The 23,822-nt window shown below is 34.7% G+C and overlaps 1 protein-coding gene across 1 annotated transcript in view; it reads right to left on the minus strand.

Annotated features, from left to right (window-relative positions):
• Window positions 1-4,747: 4,747 nt before the first annotated feature.
• Window positions 4,748-23,822, minus strand: part of LOC121379014 (ubiquitin carboxyl-terminal hydrolase 43-like) — a 53,167-nt gene continuing 34,092 nt past the window's right edge. The window contains exons 3-11 of the mRNA XM_041507450.1: window positions 20,716-20,924; window positions 17,543-17,660; window positions 15,781-15,887; window positions 13,892-13,969; window positions 13,083-13,209; window positions 12,337-12,459; window positions 10,979-11,156; window positions 7,987-9,207; window positions 4,748-5,287 (exon numbers count right to left, since the gene is read on the minus strand). Of these exons, the coding sequence (XP_041363384.1) occupies window positions 4,812-5,287; window positions 7,987-9,207; window positions 10,979-11,156; window positions 12,337-12,459; window positions 13,083-13,209; window positions 13,892-13,969; window positions 15,781-15,887; window positions 17,543-17,660; window positions 20,716-20,924 (2,637 nt within the window). The 3' untranslated portion in view covers window positions 4,748-4,811. The remainder of the gene's footprint in view (window positions 5,288-7,986; window positions 9,208-10,978; window positions 11,157-12,336; window positions 12,460-13,082; window positions 13,210-13,891; window positions 13,970-15,780; window positions 15,888-17,542; window positions 17,661-20,715; window positions 20,925-23,822) is intronic.

The following is a 23,822-nucleotide window of genomic DNA, read 5'->3' on the forward strand; positions in this document are numbered from 1 at the left end:
TTTAAGTAACACCAGCTGTAATCAACACAACCAAATGATTTATTACATTACTCATTAAGGAGAACTGGTCATGTGGTTTCAGCATCAGATTTACAATTCTGTTATACATCTGCCATTATGTTAATAAAATAAACAATTCATAGGATTTTTTCTCTCTAAGAAAGCATGTAATGTTATTTGGTTATAACAAATAAAAAAATTAATATTTAAAATATGCATTTTACAATATTTGCCCTCAAACCATCTTAAATTCTCCAACATCTAATAAGCCTACATGTATGTGGAACTGATTTTTAACTCTGATGAAGATCTTGGCTTGTTTTAACAAGCTGTTTAACCAAGTCTATAAATTTTAAACTTTAAAAAAATCAGATGTCCATTTCTCTTTACATATGAGCAGATTGAAATAAGGAATGCATTATTTATAGTCAAAATAATAAACTTCATCATGGAAATCATTGCAACAGATTTCCTAAAACATATTTTTCAATTCATTCATAAGTTATGTACTAAGATAAGAACTAGGCCATTCATTAGAAAATATGGGTCCAAACAATAAATGTCCTTAAAAAACAAAAATTGCATTGCTACTTTTACTTTGTATCCTATTAAAAGGTTGGTAACACCGATTCCAAAATTATTTTTTTGTTGGCAACAAAACTGTTTACTGGGTAAAGAAATTTAACATCTTCTTTTTTCACAACTTAAAAAAAATAATACTGACTGATAATTTTTGTAGTACATTGTGATCTCCCTCATACATGAAATATCAATTTAAAGACATCTGATGATAACCTAGATGCCAAAACCACACCATCTAATGGAATTAGCATGGCTGAAATTGACTGCTCTGTGACAGAAATAACAATCTGAAACTGATTGATTTTTTATGATGTATAAGTTAACTGCAAGTGCTGTAAATCTATTTTAGGTAAACAAGAAGTTTAAATATTTATTAAACTGTTGAGAATATGTAAGAAATAGAGTACTACACTCATGTTCGTAAATATCATTTATCTCATAATATGTACTCCTTTTAAAATATCTCAACTCACTTTTGCTCATTACAGACAATGTCTCTTCTGATACAACTCGTGAGATAAATGGTTATCTAATGACCACTCGTGTAGTATTCTTTATAACAAGGATACATGTTTTTGGAATGTTATTTATATAAATATACACCAAACAATAGAAAGGTTCAACAACTTAACTAAAAAGCTTAGAATATCGGAAAATAAAAACAGAAATATCACTCTATATATGAGGTCAAAACTAAAATCACAAACGAACAAGAAGAACCCACAAAAACAAATAATAATACATACATGTAAATATACACAATATATAAAACAATCAAAAACTGTAAAATATTCATGAAGTAATTAATGCACTTGTCATGCCCTTGCAAATATAAATTACAACAGTATTTACATAATCTATTGATTATAACATGATTTCAGAATATATTTACAAACAATGATATGTATAAGCTGTACAATTATTTTTGAACAAGATTTAGAAATTCACAATTTTCCTACATTATCTACAAATCAAGTTTGAATGAATGTCAAAAATGAGTCTCACTTCACATTTAACAATATCTACAAAGCCATGAAAATTCACATTTGGCTGCCATTTTCATGATTTAATTAAGCTTTCAACCTTCCAGTAGAAAATTTAAAATGAAAATGGCTATTTAAAAATATAACCTTTCAACTTAATACAGAGGTAAAAATCCTGTTTTAACTGGGATGGTAACTGGCACTATTCAAATATTTGTTTTTAGGTTGACCACAAGTAAACGATGCACTGGAATGATACATTTTTCATGAACACTTATTTATATAATATATATTCCTTAAGGTAACACACCACCATTTGTTGTGTTGTTACTTGCTGTAGCAGCTTAAAATAGTCCAGTTTAGGAAATACATGTCGTTCCTGATATGGTTTTTGAAATTGTTCTTTGATGATTATACGTAGGCTGACCTCTGTAGTATTTAAATAACCCATTGGTTTGAAGTAACTAGTTACATGTAGTACTAACTGATAACAACTGTGCATGTGGTATGGTGCCACTTGTGTAACAGCAACATGAGGCGGTGGTCAGGTATAGGGCAATCCGATTAAAATTAGCTTTACTGGTCTACCAGTAGATCTAACAGCATTGTGTTGACTCCCCAGTCCAGGTGACATTTCACCTATAAATAACAATTTAAATATCGACCAATTACACTTCACCTTCTATAGCGTTATTCGGGAGCATACAAATTCTAAAAATATCGGGCGAAACTATTTATACAATAGGCGAACCTGTTGGTCTATTTCAACATTAACAAACAGGGGGAAAAAGTGCAGTAATAAACTCTGGATTGTATACTAGTATAAACAGATTTTATGGCTATACCATCATGGTTTTTTTTCCGTCTTGAAACAAACTTTATATAAAATTTTATATTGAAATTAGTTTCTGGCATACTTCGTAATTCACCTGAATCATTTCGTATACCCTCGGCATAATCCCGAATGTTTTCAAATTCTTTTCAAATCACTGGCATGATTTTGCAAGTAAGGTTTTGATCGACTGAATGAAAGGTCAACTGGACATGAGCTCCAATGGGGTGCTGTTAGATCCACAGGTAATAGTAATTAACCAGTGGAGCTAATTTTAATTAGATTGGGTATAGGGGCCATTAATTGAACAATTTTGTAGTCAACCTATGTTGATTTTTTACATGGTACTTGTCAGTCGAGAGCACTTCCTAAAATGAATAGTCACATGACCTTCTCAACAGTGTTGTATTTTTCACAGAATATATTCTGACATAGAAATTGTATTGAACCATAACATCTATTTAATTTGAATAAATATAAATAATTAGATTTTAAACAGTTCTCTTAACATTTACTTAATGTACTACATAAAATTGGAAACAACCCACCAAATCCTATAATTTGTCAACCTTGCATTCTGTTGAAGATGGGGCTTCATGGCAATACACAATTTACACTGAACATATTATCTGTGGCATGTGTTCGTGACTACTTGTATGTAATCTCAAATGCTGGCATTTTTTTTAAATGACAAAGATGACGAATACATCACAAACTTTATGAAACATTCCTATCAGATTTTTCTGTTGTAAATTTAATATAATCACTAACAGTAAGATGTTGAAACAATATTACTGAAGAAAAAAAGGTCACCTACAGCATTATTTATGTTATCATTTTTATCCAGAAGTACATGACACTGTATGATAATGACCTTCACTACGTTATTTGATGCCATGTTGGATACTACCACTTCCTATGTCAATACATTTAATTCTTGTCAGGGAACAGAACGGGCAGCATATTCCAGGACAGCATTCAAAAGTATTCAAGATGGAAGAACAGGTTGTAAACAAATATGTGCTTAACAACCGGCAACCAGCTAACATTAATGTCGCTGCTAGATCATTTTTAGGGCTAGCTCTGGTACTCGCCAACTTCACCAACTGCAAATTTTAAAAACAATTGACAAATTTTATTTTAATTTGACAAATAAATTTCTTGTAATAATTGTTATTTTATTAAAAAATAACTGTGAGTTTGTAATTTTTGAATTTTAATAGATGATTTGGCGAAATGTTTTACTCACCCTGCTTTAAAAGTTACATGTTTGGACTTCATTGTATTATTTACTTAATTTTTCTATAGGGTACTGCATCCACAGTCTCCTCCTTCAAAACATAATGTACAACCTACAGGAGCCTACTTTGAAAAGAAGCAGACTCATTTTTAATATACATGTTAAATTTTGATTTATGGAAACAACACTAAACTTATTCTATTTCAACAGGGTAAAATAAAAAAACACAGTACTGGTTAAACAGTAAACTAAAATAATGATTTAAAAACAAGTTACGCATTCCTTAGAAAACAAGAGCACCAATGTGCAAAATGTCTCGTTGTCAATTAACAAGTTACAAAATACAGTTTACGTTACAAGCTGTCACAGTCCCCCCAAAATCTTACAAAGGTTCCATGCTTATCAAACTTTAAAGTCCAGACTCATGTCTCACAAACAATATCTTGTGACTCTAATGTCATGGTAGTGCAAGCAAATTGCATGAATGAATGTTTAGCGACAACCCAGCACAAATATACACATCAGCTATTGGGTGTGATGCCATTAGAGATTTGAGTCTAGACTCTAAAAGTGTTATGCTTGGTGCACAACTACCAATTAACCCCAACATGATTGTCGCATCGGCAGTAGTCTGAAAATGTGCACCTCCACACACCAGCCGATGTGACAGTCTAATTGGGGCAAAACTTGAAGTTATATATGACTGTCGCGTCTTCGCCCTGAACACACCTGCCGATTAACACTGATGCGATTGTCGAGGTGGCGTTGATCAGAGGGTGTGCCTGAACTTTATTCAAACATGGAGATGCTAATGCCAATATAAGACATGATAAGCATGAAGTCTCTCCACTCAAAAACAAGGAAGCATAATAACCGGTAACACCAGAGAAGAAACTCACTTCTGCCACATAGGCTACTCTTTCCTATTAGCAGAAAAAATCCCTTTCATAAATATTTAGCAGACTTTCTTCTTTGAAGGCAGCCCTAAATTGAATCTGAGGTGTGCAAAATTTCAGACTCCTTGTTTGAACAAACTGCACATCCTTTTTAAGTCTCCTCGCCTCGTAATTTTGAGGAGCATGTTTTTTAATGTTTATACAAAATTTAAAAAAAACAAAAGTCTGATAAAGAGTCAAGGATTTCTGAACAAATACAGGTGGCCTTCCCAGCCAGGCTATACTGAGGATTCTTTCAAACACGGACCCTGGATCTCAACACTCGGTCTCTGTCTCCCTCTGTGTATGTGTGGACGATATCGCATATCTCGACTTGCCGAGGAGTCTCGTCTCCCATAGCTGTTGTAGCCGAAACTCTTCACAGATATATTGTCTGACTGAGGCCTTCTTCGACTACGGTGGCCGAGACTAGACAATGACACAGTATCACGCTGGTCGATATCGTTGTTTTTGTGGCGAATGTACTTTGGATGGCATTTCGGATAGTTCTGAGCTGACAGTACAGCTTTTGGTTGAACAAGTCGTTTTGATGTTTCGAGAATTTTTGCTGATATGTTGTCATCTGTTTTTGATCTGGATAAGGATTGTTCGCTAATGTTCATCAACTCATCAATTTGGGCATTTTGGAATCTAGCAATCGTGGCATACTTCTCTCTTGTTCCAGTTGAAATTTTTCTGTACCCATTAATGGGAACTAGAAAAAACGGAAGCAAAAAAGGAAGGAAATTATTTAAACATACAGCAAGCAACGATATAAGATAAATTTGTAAAACGTTTTAAAAAAAAAACCTTACTTGGTACAGCAGAGAAAAGGTATCAAAGAAAATTAATTTTAAGACAACCAGGGAGAATGTAAGAAGATATTGATGGTTACAGTTGCTATAAATATAGAAAGTGAAACATGAAACAGAGCAGAGAAAATGAAAATATTTTAATGATACCCCAGCACATTATAAACCATGTCTATCAGGATCTAAGAGACTGTAATAATTATTGTAACACCTTGTAAAGAGTGACAAAAGAAATGTACTTTTGCCACACAGGATATTAGCAAGAGATCTTTTGTATGTTTTTCCCCAAACTGGAAAGCACACACTATATCCTTTGATATATCAGTTGTAAAGGAATGATTTGATTGGAAGAACCCAAGACAGATTCATCTTTAAAGTAAATTTTTCCATTAACAAGAAGGGATTTTTTACAAGTACTTTCCCACAGACAGGATAGTACATACCATATGGCCTTTGATATACCAACCATTGGACAATGGTTGGGTGGGGGGGGGGGGGGGGGGGAGAGACAATCCTACGATGTAAGCACCTCAGGTAAGCACTCCACCGACTAAGTTAGATCCCGACCCCTCACATGTTAATAAATATTCATGGGAAAGGAATTTTTCTATAACAACACCTCAGCACCTTTTAAACTAAGGCTATTTGGTGTTTAACATGGGTTATTTTGGAATTTAGTCTATGGATAGAAAGGAAACCTGCTGCCACCACATAGGTTACCCTTTAGGATAAAGCATTTTTTCATTTATAGTGCATATCACAGTCTTTGATGTACCAGTATTAGAGAAATACTAATATAATGTATCTATTCCACTTGATTTTAAGTCAGGCCTATTAATTCCATTAAAAAACAAAAACCCACATGTATTAGACGACCAGCCATATTGTTGTCTGGCAACTTTATTTATGTATACATTTGACCAAACAGACAGTCCCACATACCTTGGTGTCGGGTGTGAACTAAAAAGGCAGCCAGCCATGACTGATATATATATATATATATACATGTACACAAATTGCGCAGACGTATCATGACTATGACGAGCCTGGCTACGTCACGGACGTAAGTACGAGTAATGTTGGGTCATTTGTCAAGTGTAATGTTATCACTAATCTTCAGCATCATATTAACCAAGATCTGTATAGAGTTACAATGTAGGTATTAGGTGTTAGACTGTCCGAGTTAACCAGATATATTCAGGTCATGACACAGTGAGGTGTAAGTAAAGCATATTAATAAAAACACACTTCTCACATTGCAGCAGATTGTATTCAGATATAAGCTACAGGTACTTGTCTAAGTCAAATAAAGATTTTCAAAAAAGATGATTAATTATACACTTATACAATGCTACCTACTATTTTATCTGTTTCTGACAACTCCTCTACCCTCAGAAGGGCAAGCATGTTTAACAACACCCAAGCATATTTTTAATAAGACTCTTCTAACATAATATGGTTTGTCTTGACAAATAACCAGAGAGGAAAACCAGCTGTCAGCACACAATTTTTCTTACCAAATAGCAGCAATGTTTAAAAAAAAAAAAAATATATATATATGCCACTTTACTGACATGACAGCATATACCAGACATAAGACAGTAGTTGGAATGGGAGCAACCTGATAGGCCCATCAAGGACAATTGATTTTACAGGGAAGGAAATGTTTTATTTATTTAATGACGCACTCAACACATTTTATTTACAGTTATATGACGTCAGACATATGGTTAAGGACCACACAGATATTGAGAGAGAGGAAACCTGCCGTCACCACTTCATGGGCTACTCTTTTTGATTAGCAGCAAGGGATCTTTTATATGCACCATCCCACAGACAGGATAGTACATACCACGGCCTTTGTTACACCAGTTGTGGAGCACTGGCTGGAACGACAAATAGCCCAATGGGTCCACCAATGGGGATCGATCTTAGACTGACCGCACATCAAGTGAATGCTTTACCACTGGGCTACGTCCCACCCACGATTTTACAGGGCTAAAACTGGAACACATTTCAGTTTAGCCAATTTTTAGAGATATATAAAAATTATTAAAGTGTGGTCAATTAAAAAAACAAATTTATTAGCCAAAGATTAAATGTTGTAGCCACTTGATACAAAAATAAGCCATTGGCTAATATGACAATGGACAGGGTGAGCCCTGTATGTTGACTCTCATAGTAAAGAATATCTGCTTGACGACCCCTCAACACATTGTTTACTTAGTGATCATAAGGCATGAAATAAACAACAGTTACAACATTTGGGCTACACATGAGATAAAAAACCCTACTTCAGCCACATGTTACTTATTTCAATTAGCAGTAAAGGAATTTTTATTTATGTACCTTCCAACAGAAATTACAGCACATATCAGTCTTTGCTAGTTAAAACTGAAAATAACATAGAGGTACTGAAACAAAATAGGAGAGAATGCATAGATACCGGGATGGATGTAAATGTATGTGAGTGAAGATGGTTGTGTGTTTAATAGGTCTTCTTTGAAAAAAAAAAAATTCAACATGATTTATAGAGCTGAGCTATTTGTGTTGTTTAAAACTATCAAAAATAGCATGAGAACATTGAGGACATTAAACTCACCTGTAGGATTTGGATCTTTCTTCACGTCTGGCCCATGAAACATCTTAGTTGATGGTTCGGTATCAGGACTCTTAACTCGATCACAAACATTAGCACTTTTTGCTGACATGGAAACCATTGATTTTTTAATCCTCATGGTCTCTCTACTGTCTAGTTTTTTTTCTCTGAAATCTTCCGACTGCTTATTCTGTGGTGATCTTTTATCCTCAGTCTTTTCAATCTGCTTAATTCTATCTCTGACCCCCACAGATTGTCCCTCTCGGACATCTGATAACCCATTTTCCTCAATTTTCCTTGGTCGATGACTTATAACTTCCGATGATTTTATATCATTATTTCTCAATGAATAAAAATCACGTTTGTCCTCCACTTTTGATGAACGCTGGTTTCTAACGTCTATGGTCTGTGAGCCACTGTCTTCAAACGAATGTTTAACAGCCAGTCTGGAAAAGGTCGAATCCGGTCGCAGAATGGGCCAGAGTTCTATTATAGGTACAGGGTTGTACACGTCATGTTCTACAGTTGGCATGCTGAAATGCTTCTTGTTATCCACAAATTTGATATCATTGTGAGGATCCACTCGTGAGTTTCTGACCTCCTCGAAAAACCTTTTTCCTGTGAAGGTCGACTCCTCTGTACTTTTCTGAGGCACATCAACACAAGCTCCCATCTTTGATGATGGAGCAGGAACATTAGAGGGTTTCCGTGCCAACAAACTCTGACCCTTCACTCCAGACTTCCCATTACTCTCCTGCCACCTGGCTGTAGCCGTCTGCTCTGGGCTCTTTTCCTCATGACTGACAGAACTGGTTCTGCTCTCTGGGGTCAGGGGTCGCAAGATAGACTTGCTAGGCATCTGATTCGACCCGACTGACTCGGATCGTGACCGTGTTTCATTGGAGGCCTCTCTAGGGATCTGCATTGGGGAGGAGGTGTCAAAGTGGACAGATTTGGGGGTGGTGGGGGTGGTGGGGCAGGACTGACTGCCAGACCTGACGGGACTGCCGTTGCTGCTGATGCTGTTGTTGTTGTTGTTGGAGAACATGTGGAAGACCCAGTGGTTGCCGAGGTGCAGTCGCTGGTTGGTTTGCTTCGTGAGACCTCGACGCTGGTAGAACAGAAGATATGCAGCTTTTGTCATCACTTGAGATTCGCTGACTGCCTTCACCAGCGTATCATCAAACTCGTGCCACATGCAGTCAATAGGATTCTTGCAAAATGCTAAAAAAAACAAAAACCCATAAATAATACATGTGTTGTTGGGCACTGTTATACTAACTTAGATATGCATTTTTTTTTTTTTTTATATATCCTTTTTATGTGTGTTCTTTATATGATATGTATGTTCATTATTTATATTATTACTAATAGTCTCTCATAATGGCTTATGTACTTTTGTTTAAAAATTAAAAAACAAAAACAAAAAAACCATTGAAAATAACATTAGGTTAAGTCGACCCTTTTTTCTAGGTAGGGTACATACACATTTTTGTGGGGTTGGGTGTGGGGTGGGGTGTCCCCACAGAGAACTTTTTTTTACAAGAATCAGTGTTTCCCCCAGGATTTTTGTTCAGAGGGTTGGCAAAATAGTTTGACGTTAACTGAGCCCCCCAAAGGGTGTGAAAATGCTAGGGGAGTTCGGGAGCATGCTCCAAAATAATGGGGGGTTTTAATTTCCAGTTGTTTTTAGATGCATTATGGAATACATGAGGGTGTCATGTACACTTATAGGAGATATTTTAAGATAGATTTTAATAATAATGTTTATTATTATTAAATATTTCCATAATGTCAAAACAATAATTTGAAAAAGAAGTATAAAAGTATTAGACTAAGTACAAACAGATAATACATATTACTGAATTACTGATTCTAATATGTATTATCTGTTATGTATCTATTTATCTAAAAGTAAAACCCAGGTCTTCTGGAATTAAAAAACACAATCCACTAACCATGGGATTGGTGATTTTAAAAATTAATTATCCATGATTGAATATTCATTATCCCTACTTCTGTATGTATATCAGGGGTTCTAGAATTTACAAAAAAATTAATTCCCATACTAACCAGTGGATAAAAAATTTACTGGTCATGATAAAAAATTCACCTGCTAAATTGTAATCACTCAGTGACTGATAAAACAAATAAAAGAAAGTAAATATTTTTTTAATATATGTAGGTACATTTTTTAAATTATAATGCACTTAAAAATAATTTCTTTCAAGTCTTGCAAATTTAAAAAACAACAACACAAAAACAAAAACAGACCAAACCAAAAAACCCAAACATTTGGAAGTTCGTAAAACAATATGGTTATGTGCAACCGTTTATTTTGTTAAGCCTGCACTGTGTTAGAGTAACAACTGTTTGGGTACCAGTCACTTAGTACTGGTAGTTGCGCCAAAATGACTGCAACATTTTGTTAACTTGGACTTTAATAAAATTACATCTGTAAGTATATTCATTTCAGGGATGGGGCATATATTACTGGTGACCATATATTCATTAGTGAACTGTTGCATGTGAAAGGAAATCAAAAGTATTGATTTGTAGATCCGTTTTCCTTTTTACATATGTTGTTGGTTGATTTTTTTTTTTCATTCGATCATCATCATGGTGGTTGAAATGTTTTTCCCTCACTGGCCACCGGGCTCTAACAATGTACATATTTGTGGAATACTCGTATATTTATGACTACTAGCATTTGCATTATTTTTTTTACAATATTGGCAAATTTATCACAGTTAGTAAACTCGTTCCTTTTTTTTAATGGTTACAATTTTTACGGTCCCGGTAAAGAAATTCACGGGGTCAGTGCAGGGTCCTTCCGGCCCCTAGGGGAAACACTGAAGGATAGAGTCCATTGGAGATCTATCCTATGACCTACTGCGTCTCAAACAAAAATTCTAAGCACTGGCCTATATCCTACTCCTAAAAAAAAAAGAGACAAAGGATAATAATTTTAATACGGACAATTTCAACCACAAACCTGTGTAATGTCCTCCATTCATATTACCATAATGGTTACACACGGCAAACAGGTCATAGGTCATGTCATCAGTGTTGGTGATATTGCGATGGCCTGTGTTTATGATGTGATGGGCCATTTCGAGACCCTCTATGGGAAACTTTACCATCATGTTCAACTTGTTTCGTCTTGTTCCAATCTGCAACCAAACAAAAATGTGCACTACAACTGTATTAACAGCCACTCACAATATACTGAACTCTAAAATAAACACGAAATATATTTTTTTAAAGAAGGGATTAACACATATTGAAATTCCGAAGAATTACACATTGACACGGCTCGAAACGGCCTGTGGCCAGGTCGCCAAATGTTTGGGCGACTTAAATATTAAAAAAATGATGGCATTAGTCACCCAAATAATATTATGTGGGCGATCTTCTTTAAAGATATAACATATGAGCCACTATTAATATTTGTATTTCACATTAAAATCATGCTCTTACAATAATTTACCAACATTCATTATTTTTTTTTTGGGCCACCATATTTTTGGGGTGAGTTTCGAGCCCTGCATTGATATACCGTTTACCATTTCACAGAATTGAGTGTTTGTAATCAAGTAAACCTATTCTAATGACAAACCATAACCCTGATTTGTTTTTCTTTTGGCGGACAGTATATTTTGTGATATATTGCACTAGCTCCCTTTGGCAGTCAGGTTTGTAATGTTCAGAGCAATTAGTGATGCCATAATGATAACGGTCCGATCCTGGTTTTCAAGAATACAAACAAAGAAGAAGTTTGTTTTGTTTACCGACACCACTACAGCACATTGATTAATTAATCATCGGCTAATGGATGTCCCAAACATTTGGTAATTCTGACTCGTAGTCAACAGAGAAAACCCTGCTATATTTTTCCTAATGTAGCAAGGGATCTTTTATATGCACATTCCCACAGACAGGAAAGCACATACCATGGTCTTTGATATACCAGTCGTGATGCACTGGCTGGAACGAGAAATAGCCCAATGGGCCCACTGATGAAATCAATCCCAGACCGACCGGACATCAAGTGAGCGCTTTACCACTGGGCTACGTCCCACCCCTACAGGGATACAACACACACTAAATAAATACATTGGAACTGAATCATTCGTCCAGTGTTCAGTTTATAGGTTTCCAGTTTAGAGAGAACTTCAGTGTTAAAATATGCATAAATCACAGGACTATGAAAACATCCAGTTTGGAGAGAATTTCAGTTCAGAGAGGGTCCGGTGTTGAGGGCTTTCACTGCACTTCAGTCCGTAACATGTAATTGTCAAGTTGTCCCAATGCTCATAAACTCGTAAATATATAGGTGTATAACAGGAGTACCTGTTTAAACCTCTTGAGGTGCAACACTAGAATATTTGGCAGTGACCAGAGTCCCAGTGTCTTGATGGTCCCCTGCTGTTGTTTCTGACAATGTGAACACAGCCAGGCATCTTCACCACTCAACTAAACAAAGTAAACATTACAAATAATGTTATAGTACAGAAGAACAGGTACGTACATGCATTTTTGTGATCCTTTGATAGTGTTCTTTTTACGACAATGACATAGGGTTACTTCTCAAATGTACCGTAACAAAAAAGCTAACAAAACAAAACAAAAACACCCCCCAAAACTCCCCAGAATGTGGAGGAAGTTGTGTTTAGTTTTCAAAATCTTTATATTTTTCGTTAATTAAAAATTGATTAGCAACTTCTATTTAATGTTTTAAAATTGTGTATCGATCTCTGAACCTTACATAAGACCTTCAAAAGATAATGATTATTGCTAGAACAAGTAACTTCTAACTAAAATTGTAATAGTAATAGAAGTGTCAAGAGTTAAAATTTATTGCTGAATTGGAAGAGGTGTCTATTTGACAGCAGTGAATTTCTTTCCTACTAACTCTAGACATAATTATCATGATTATGATGACAATTTAAATCAAATATTTGAAAGAAAGTTTGCCATGTATAAAATCCAAAACATATTCTTTTCATAGATTAAAATAGTACACACATGACCTGAGAGTGAATATAAAAAAAACCCCCAAGTTTGCAGAATGTAAAAATTAATATTTGTGTACTTGCCTCTTCCTTCTGTGTGTACATCGTGAAGCACTCATCTATAGTTGTAGAGACAGCGTGCTGCTGCGACAGCCGTTGTTTATGAACAGACGTGTGTTCTGTGATGCAGTCTTCGTCATCAATAACAATACTAAGAGAAATATACACTGTTAAAGCTAAAGTTTTGTTTTGTTTAACAACACCACTACAGCACATTGATTAATTAATCATCGGCTATTGGATGTCAAACATTTGGTAATTATGAAATTTAGTCTTCAAAGGAAACCCGCTATATCTGTCATATGCACTTTCCCAAATAGCATACATGTATATATACCATAAATTCCAGTTGTGGGACACTGGTTGGGATTAAAAAACCCAAAACAATCAGACAATAAATCCACCGAGGGGTTTCGATCCTCCAACCAACGTACCTGAGGTTAACACTGTACCAACTGAGCTAGATCCCAGCCCATATACACTGTTATATCTGGACAACAACTACACTAGTTTAATTACAAGGTACATGTTTGTAAAGACGACCCAACATTTCAATAGAAAGTAAAAAAAAAAAAAAATCACCAATTTATCAACTTAATGATTTCATCAGTTTGATATCTTAATCTTTTAACAAACAGCTTACTTTAAACAGCTTATCTAATTTATGAAAAAAAATTATTGCTTGAGTGACACTTTAATTAGATTCAAAATGAATAATTTAAATAAAAATTTAGTAAAGTAATTTAATATTTACATTTCTTTAGTTATTCAGTATACATATATATATATATATATATATATATATATATATATATATATATAAACATGCTTACCAGTCTTTAATATGAGGCTCCCATTCAGCCACTAGCTTAAGATGAGGCGTACCATTTCTCTCAGAATAGCTTAAAGCCCTGAAAAATAAAATGGCTCTATTCATTACTAATTTTACAATTTACTAAAACAACAAATAATGATCTATATGTAAACACAAAATATCTGAAAAACAAGACTTCCATAAGATATCTGAACCACGACTCTGGAAAATACATAGCAAAGATACAATTCAGAATGAGCTTGACAAGAAAATCTTTTAATTGTACTAGTTTATTGAAGACCATTTTAATGGTATGCTCTAACCACAACTCACAACTGATGAAGGTTCTCAACCAGAGTGGCTTGGAACAATAGTGTGTTATGATTCCAATCAAGGTATGTTACATCATTTAAATAAAAAGGTTCTCAACCAGAGTGGCTTGGAACAATAGTGTGTTATGATTCCAATCAAGGTATGTTACATCATTTAAATAAAAAGGTTCTCAACCAGAGTGGCTTGGAACAATAGTGTGTTATGATTCCAATCAAGGTATGTTACATCATTTAAATAAAAAGGTTCTCAACCAGAGTGGCTTGGAACAATAGTGTGTTATGATTCCAATCAAGGTATGTTACATCATTTAAATAAAAAGGTTCTCAACCAGAGTGGCTTGGAACAATAGTGTGTTATGATTCCAATCAAGGTATGTTACATCATTTAAATAAAAAACATTTAATGCTTACTTAACTATTATACATATTTTTATTTCACACGTATTGAAATTTTAAGCTACATATACCAGGGGACAATATTTCAAAATCTTTGGTAACCAGAAGTCAGTTCACGTGAGGTTTACTTAGGTAACCGACCGTTTGGTTATGTGAATATAGTTCTCATAACCGATGAGTTAGGCCTACCTAATCCTAAAACACTTGAACTACGAAATCTTCTGTGCTACATTGGTGGTTCAAAAACAAACTGATTTTCACTTTATTACTGATATAGGGTACATTTTAGATGTAATTGTTCACCTACTAACCGATTTGCGGTTCTCATGATTTTAAAGTTGCGTAACCCGACACAGGAACAGAACAACGGTTCTTGTGAAATATTGTGCCCTGCCATACTGAATATTTATGTGATCAGAGACATGTTTTTAAAGATGAATTTGGCAGGATGTTCATAATTTTACAGTGGTCTGTAATGTGCTGGGAAAAAAATGAAACATCCATTTATTTATTTATTTCAAAAACCAATTCCAGTATATAAAGATTATTATACGAGCTCGTGTATCATACTGATTTTAAGAAACGAGTCTCAGGATTATTGTATACAGGGCTTCTAGAATTTTTACAAAATCCACTAGTCTGTGATTTTAAAAATTTCAAGCCATGATTAAAAATTCACTAGCCCTACTTTACTTAATACAATTTTACCAATAGTTACAATCAAATATGTTACCTAAAGAGGGAGATAGAGATTAAAAACACTAAGATTGGGGTGTGTGGGCAGGATATTTATATTTATCAAATACACTTAAATGCATGGGAGTGGGGCTACCATAATTTAGAAGCATTAGTTAATACATGAATCCTGACACAAGTTTTGTAAAATCAGTACGATTCACACGCGAGTGTAATAATTTCTTTATTATCCACATTATCCAAAATATTATTTTTATGAATAGCAAGCTAGGACTATGTCAAAATGTTTGAAACGTAACTAAAAAGAGACGACGAAACAACGTCATTTTCATTTATACTAAGGAAGCCACATTAAGTTATGACGTTGCTTCACAAAATTACGTCATTCATGGTGCACGTGAAATCATTATGACACACGTGGGTCATACTGATTATATTTCCATGAATATCTTGAACTATGTGGATAATAAAGAAAGATATTCACCTATCAACAGCCTGTGTGAAGAAAGGCATCTCCACATCAGTCTGTAAATACACTGGCCGACTCGGATAGCCATCAACAATTCGTAACCTGAACAATGTGTTTGTTTTCTGAAAGAAAAAAACATATATATGTAAAGTATATGTCTATCAAACAGACAGATATTGCTAAAATAGCTAATATCCTTAAAAGTTAATATAATTATACTTATATAGTATTTTTTAAAAATGCTTTAAAGAAGGTAACACAACACATTTGACAAATTAACATTTACATTTTTATATAACTTTATTACACTTCAATGAAAAAAGCAATTTATTATTTTAACCTCTTTGCTCCTAACAATTTGCTATGCTGTACTAGTCCAATTTTTTTAACTTTCCTTTAATTCATGCAAATGCCTGGTAAAAGGCTTAAAAGGACATTCCTGAGTTTGCTGCAGTTTTTAAGATGTTATTGACTAACAAAGACTTTTTGACGATTGTAATTACATAACAAATATATTTGTCTGCATAAAACATTAGTGACTATATATTAAAACATGTTTCTAGGTTAAATTTAATTTATTTCCTAAAATTTTGTTTTTTCATATGTACGAACAGGGTTCATACAGAAAGTGTGAAATCAAATTTAAGAACATTCAAGAACATTTGCGGGGGGGGAAATAGAACTTTTTCAAGAACATTTTAGGAGTATATGTACAATAAAAAAATTCAAACATGTCAGATGCAAGCAACAGCAGTGTTGCACCGGTGCTGGCTTGCTGTTGCATACGTTTCTTATGCAGGTCTGACTTCGCGTGGCTTTCTAAAGCATACTTCCCAGCATTCACAATGCTTAACCGTTTCTTGCAAAGATTGCATACTGCAACCTTGTCATCTGTGCGATCTTTCACTATCCAATCTTTATATTTGGGATCAAAAGCCACTCATCCCGAAACTTGCAACTTCCATGTTGGTGAGGCATGATCGAAAACATTCCAAGAAACTTCCAACATGTGCAAATTAAAAATCCAAATGGCGTCGTGTAGAAAATAAAAAGCAAACACGGCCCTAATTGGTCATTCGCTCTTGAACGAACCAATAGAAAACGTAGCATTATCCTATATCAGGTGGTGCCATCTACTGAATCAAACTACCACTAATTCATCAATTCCCGGATCTCCGCTATTTTATCTGACACAATTCGCCGATTTTTTCATACAAACATTAGTAATGATTGTTTAACAAAATGCCAATAAATATTATCCAGTCATACAAATTGTTAGTTACGTGCATGAAAATTCATGAAAATCAGATTCAAGAACATCCAGTCAAATTCAAGAACATTCGAGGGTACTCGAACGAAAAAATCAAATTCAGAACATTCGAGACTTTCGGCGCCCTGTGCAAACCTTGCGTACGAAATTATTTGAACACAAAAACCAGTTTGGGCTTCTTAGAAATATTAAGACAACCAGAAACACACTGAATATACAGATACTGATATTCTAAACAAGAAAATATATTTAATATGTAGTTTAATGGTAGAAATATTTTATTAGTCGGAAACATCTTCAAATGCAGCAAACTCAGGAATGTCCCTTTAAACTGGTATTATAAAAAAAAGTGTAAAAGGAAGTAACTCACTGGAATAACTGTAGTTAGTCTGGTTTTAATCCAAGAAGACATCTATTAAAGAGGTAACTTTATACTCTCATAGGTAACAGTATGACATAGATTTCACTGTACATGTACTACAAGTATAATGACTAAACAGTTATCACCTTTGTCAAAACATCTTCTTTAACAGCGTTTCCCATCTCATACAGTATTTCCTGCTGTAAGTGGCGATAGTGGAAATCTCTCGGCACTCGTAACACCATTGGACTACAGAAACGGTAGCTGAAAAAAAAAAAAAAAATTATACAATGAACCAGACAACTATTTTAACACCATATACAGCATTACTAAGTAATAAGCAAGCTTTAAAAACATTACTACGTTTTCAACAGGACGTTATAAACTCCGGGACCTGTGTAGTTTCTAGACCTTTCCCCAGGATATTGTTAAGGCGCTTACATTTTCACTGTCAGTTTAACACAAATGCAAGTGCCAGCTTTGTTGTCTATGACAATTAGCAATCAACTGTTGTTAAATGAAAGGGTGCCAAGGGCCTTACATCTAATTAGGTATGAAGGACATGTTTAACCTATTAGAAGTGTGAATACCTGTGTACTGTAAAGTTTTAAAAGTTGTTACAACCAGCAGTTGATTGTCACATATAGCCAATTAAAGTGTACAAATAATTAATTTGAGGCCCTTGCCAAAGCGCTTACTAACACACCTAAGGCATAGTGGCCCCCTATGCCATATGCCTCTGAGGAAACCCCTGGTTTCGTTAAAGTAAATTACTCAATGTGTACCACATCATGATCTGTATGAAAGAAATTCTACAATGGTAAAGAATTTTGTAGGGTTTATATAATATTATTTTAATACTTAGTAAGAATTCATGAACTTAAGAAACACTGTCATACTATCTATGTCTCAATCTATGACAAAACAAGCCTTTTTCTTTCAATTAGAAATATCTAGGTTACAACTCCATGATCACTATATACAAATGTGATTATTTGGTTAAATTGCTGTTTTCTAGCTGTTCGCGTTTTTGGTATCTACCATAATCATGTACCAGTACTATATATATTAAGGTGCATGGAATTTTATAGCAAATAGAGGAAGAAGATCTATTTCTGTTTACTTAATATCCAAAAGGATCAGTGATTTTTTTCGGTGAGCACAATTAAAATTTGTCTCATAACTGTCAAAAAATATGTGCATGAATTATATTTACTATACATGTATATGAGGATAAATATGGAATTTTATAGCAAATAGAGGAAGATAAAGGTAAAGTTAAAGTTTATTTTGTTTATCGACACTATTAGAGCACACTGATTTATTAATCATCAGCTATTAGATGTTGAACATTTGGCAATTCTGACACGCAGTCATCAGAGGAAACTGCTACATTTCCCCTATTAGGAGCGCATAGGAAAGCACAAACCATGGCCTTTGACCAGTTGTGGTGCACTGGTTGGAATGAAAAGAAACACAATCAGTTGAATGTATCCACCGAGGACATTCAATCCTGTGACACAAACACCTCAAGTGAGCACTCAACCAACTGAGCTAAATCCTGCCCCCAAATAGTAGAAGATGTGCTTCTGTTACTTACTAGCCCAGAGGACTGGTGACTTTCTCGGTGTGTAGAAGATGTGTTTCTGTTACTCACTAGCCCGGAGGACTGGTGACTTTCTCGGTGTGTAGAAGATGTGTTTCTGTTACTCACTAGCCCGGAGGACTGGTGACTTTTTCGGTGTGTAGAAGATGTGTTTCTGTTACTGACTAGCCCGGAGGACTGGTGACTTTCTCGGTGTGTAGAAGATGTGTTTCTGTTACTGACTAGCCCGGAGGACTGGTGACTTTCTCGGTGTGTAGAAGATGTGTTTCTGTACTCACTAGCCCGGAGGACTGGTGACTTTCTCGGTGTGTAGAAGATGTGTTTCTGTTACTCACTAGCCCGGAGGACAGGTGACTTTCTCGGTGTGTAGAAGATGTGTTTCTGTTACTCACTAGCCCAGAGGACTGGTGACTTTCTCGGTGTGTAGAAGATGTGTTTCTGTTACTCACTAGCCCAGAGGACTGGTGACTTTCTCGGTGTGTATAACATGTGTTTCTGTTTCTGACTAGCCCAGAGGACTGGTGACTTTCTCGGTGTGTATAAGATGTTTTTCTGTTTACTTACTAGCCCAGAGGACTGGTGACTTTCTCGGTGTGTAGAAGATGTGTTTCTGTTTACTTACTAGCCCGGAGGATTGGCGACTTTCTCGGTGTGTAGAAGATGTGTTTCTGTTTACTTACTAGCCCGGAGGACTGGTGACATTCTCGGTGTGTAGAAGATGTGTTTCTGTTTACTTACCGGGGTACTAGCCCAGAGGACTGATGACTTTCTCGGTGTGTACAAGATGCAGCGGTTGCAAAACTAAGTACTAGTAGGCATTGGAACTGACAGAGTAGGAGTTGGGGGTTTATCGAGAGCTACAGGCACTCAGTAATGGGGGCACATGGGGGGCCTCTATGAGCCAGAGTCTGTTACCATAGAAGTGTGCAATGTAGTCCACTTGTAATGCATATAGTTGGTGAAATTGTTGGCCCAAGAATAGAAGAAGTATGACTCAGTGGTTTTCTGTTTTTAAAAAAAAGAGAGCTAATTCCTGTTTAATGTTTTTGTAAATTCCGTTTCATTTCTATTTCAGACTACAATATGTAATTAACAATTGAACTAACACAAGTTGTGACAAATTAAAGGGTCTGAAAATTGACTGGTGTTGACATGCGTCGCTATTTGTCATTAAATCAAAGTAAGCCTACGCAAAGGCTACAATTATAATAACTACATAAAGCATGATTGTCCAACAATTAAGTGCACTGCTTTATTCAACGGGGCTTAGGGTTCACACAACGTAAACATTTATTTTATCATCTCTTTGACAGTCTAATGTCGTATGCAAATTGAAGTATGCGCATGACACAGCAGAAATAAAGTAACATTGCAACGTTCAGCGGAAAATAGTAATTCCGTTTACAAATGTAAATTCCGTTTCACAATGGGAATTCCAGGAATTCTGTCCATTTTCCGTGATCGCGGAAAATCACTGGGTCTAGTGTGCTCATAAATCAAAACAAAATATATTTTAAAAACAAAGGCAATGAGCAGTAATGGATGCTGTATTCGTGGGAAACTCAAAGTTTTCCTGAAGAAATTAACCCATAGAAGCCGAGCTATACATTCATACAAGAACCGTGGGGAAAATAGACGTCGGAAATGAGAATAGTAAACGTCGCATGCGAGGCCTTGTTTTGCAACCAATGAGATGTGTTTCTGTTTACTTACTAGCCCGGAGGACTGGTGACTTTCTCGGTGTGCACCACGATCAGCTGGATGAACGGTGTCTCGTAGCGGTCAGAAGATGTGGATGGATTACTGTGCTCAAACAGTTCTATGGCATACAGGAAGGGTTCGTTGTCATGGATGTCAGAAAGAGGCTGCTCGTCTCTGTATGTCGTGCGAAACCCGTCATCGTAAATCTGACATAGCACCAACTAGAAATAAAAAAATGTGATTTAAAAAAAAAATTACCACCTAGAAATAATTAAATTTCCGTTATATTCAGTACAATTTAACATCATCGCATTGTCGCAATGCGAGTTTGTTCATTTCTTGATGAATGTAAAAATAACGTCAGGGAATATCATATCTGATGCTGTCTCTTTATATATCGTTTAGTAGTTTGCCTTACTGAGAGTTATTGTTTAAGAACCAAAAAAGAATTCAAAATAAAATATAAACTTTTAGTGTTATTATAAATAAAACATAAACTTTTAGTGATATTATTAGTAAGTTTGAAATTTAATTATAAATATTGTCTGTTGTTTCTTTTATGTTTATCTGGGTATGAAAAATAAAAATTCTGTAAACTTCTGTGAGAATGGTTTCGCCAATTCACAGAGTTTGTGGATGATTTTGTACAATTTGATAATTTTAATTAAAAAAAAATAACATGCTAGTTTTTAAGGTTTTAATACCTTTATCTGTGATATTATAAGTTGTAGAAGCATCATGAGGGGTTTATGGATTTTTATACCCTCTTCGGCTCGGAGTACAAGAGCATACAAAGGGCATACAGTGGTTGGCAAATCGTTTGACAGCCATGTTTATTTACGTTGTAACAGACAAATTTTTGCATGGTGCATTAATACAATAACAACAGTCCGATGTTACAGGTGGGGTATTAGATTTGACTCTGCCCATGCGGGGTATAAGGTTTGTTTTCCAAGGCTAAATAACCAATGAAATTTGAGTACCGGTATTTCACCTGAAGGTGAGATAATAGTATTTTTTACACTCTGGTATATAGATCTATACACAACTGTTTTATTCTTAACTACTGAATTTTTGTGTTGATATTCTTTTATCATCTATTTTTCATATGCTTACCTTTATCTAACAGATAAAATATTTTTCATGCTGAGAAGTTGTTAAACATACATTCATGCATTCTATATATTTTAACTGATTTTACACACAGTTATTAATTTAAAGATTTCATAACGTGTATATTGTATATCTAGGACTCATATATCACTCATCGACATTTTATTAAATATAATAGGCAACTTAATTGTCTAATTCAGTGATAGAAATAAACATACTTTTTTTTACTAGTCCAACGGACAAATACATCTAGAAATCTACTTGTCTGCCAATATTTTCATTTGTCCAAATAACTGGTTTGTTTGTTTTTAGTACAAAGATGATGTTTTTGATTACTTAGAATGAAACTGCATGGAAAATGTTTACTTGTCCACAGAACAAACACCAATATACATTTCGGTTGTCCGAATAGATTTTCACTTGTCAGGACAAACAGACGAGTGCTTATTTAGAACCCTGCAATTTCATTGAAATCAGATCTTGAAATCTAAAACACTTTGTTTTCAACACATGTAACTGACAGATCTTGGTTGACCTTTCAACTGTGAATGCATAAACAGTCAATAAAATATTGATATAACAGACTGTAAACAAGATGTCCCCAATGCCTACGATTTAAAAAACCCCAGAATTCCATGAAATTAAATGTTTTACCTTCCATTCAGTTAATTAAAAAATTATAACATAAGGACAATTAATTTTTAAAATTAATTTAAATTAATAAAGTAAATATTTTTTAATCAACCATTGAGATTAACATGAATTCACAGATGTAACTATAAAGCAAATTTCACGGATCTATGACTTATAGTTAGTGAAACACAGCTAAACACAAAATCTTAATATTGAGTTATAAAATGCAAAAGCTGACTGTTGCTGTCATCACCAGTGGAAAAGTTACATCTCTATCTCACCTTTCATTTTTTTTCCAGGTGACACAAAAAACCATTTAGTGGCACAACAAAACTCAAAATCATTACCCACACCCAACCACTATCATCATCATCATCATCATCATCATCTTCTTACACATATGACATAGAAAAATTCAATTATGATACACGCTATGGTCATATACACACATGTATATAACATAATAAACATTTTCATTCATGTTATAACTAATGTTAATAATGTGTACACTAATAAATGTCAAACACAAAGACATAGATAACACATAAAGATATCTCCAAGGCTAATCTTGTTATTAGCGTGGATCATAACTATCGCTGGTTGTGAACTTAGTTAAACAACTGACACTTTTCATGCCCCAAGCAGACCATTAAACTGTCAGAAAGTGACAGCCGTCAAACAGAAACATTTATGTGGTGAATAAAGATGACAAACGACGGCTTCTATTGATGTCACAACAAAAATAACACAAAATCAGAGCCAGCTAAAATCAGGTTTCACATGTATGTCCAGCATATTTACATGATAGTAAAAACTATGTAAATGTTTGCAACACCATACTCTCCCTTCCCCATGCCACAGATGCCTGAGCAGTTTCCTCATTTGTCTCAACTGGATAGACATTTGACAAATAACTCAATATTTATTCATAAGCCCAAAACTGATGGATGAAGGAATATTTTTTCTGTGAGGATGAGAGGTAAACATTGTCGTATTATTAGATTGAACTCCTCTGGTAGGCAATAAGTAACCCCAAAATTGTATTCAAAGATTAGGGTTATTGTGTTATATAGCAACCTCACACATGTGCTAGCAATAACAACTAAAAATTGGGTGGTGTGTTTTTATTGGAGTTCAGTATATTTTTAGGTATGAATATAAACATTATCCATAGTAACACTGCTGAAACAACATGTTCAATGATCTTAAATATAGAGACTTTATAGTGTTGGTTTTTAATCCAATTTAAATACAAAGGTTTTAGTCAGTCTGTATACTATTTAACAAGTGGCTAACATTAAAAAAAACCCACCCAAAAAACAAAAACAACCAACAACTTCACAACAAATTACTGTACTTTACTGGACACTCAA

The sequence above is a fragment of the Gigantopelta aegis genome, chromosome 8 (genome assembly GCF_016097555.1).
Source record: "Gigantopelta aegis isolate Gae_Host chromosome 8, Gae_host_genome, whole genome shotgun sequence".
In the NCBI taxonomy this organism is placed as follows: Eukaryota; Metazoa; Mollusca; class Gastropoda; order Neomphalida; family Peltospiridae; genus Gigantopelta; species Gigantopelta aegis.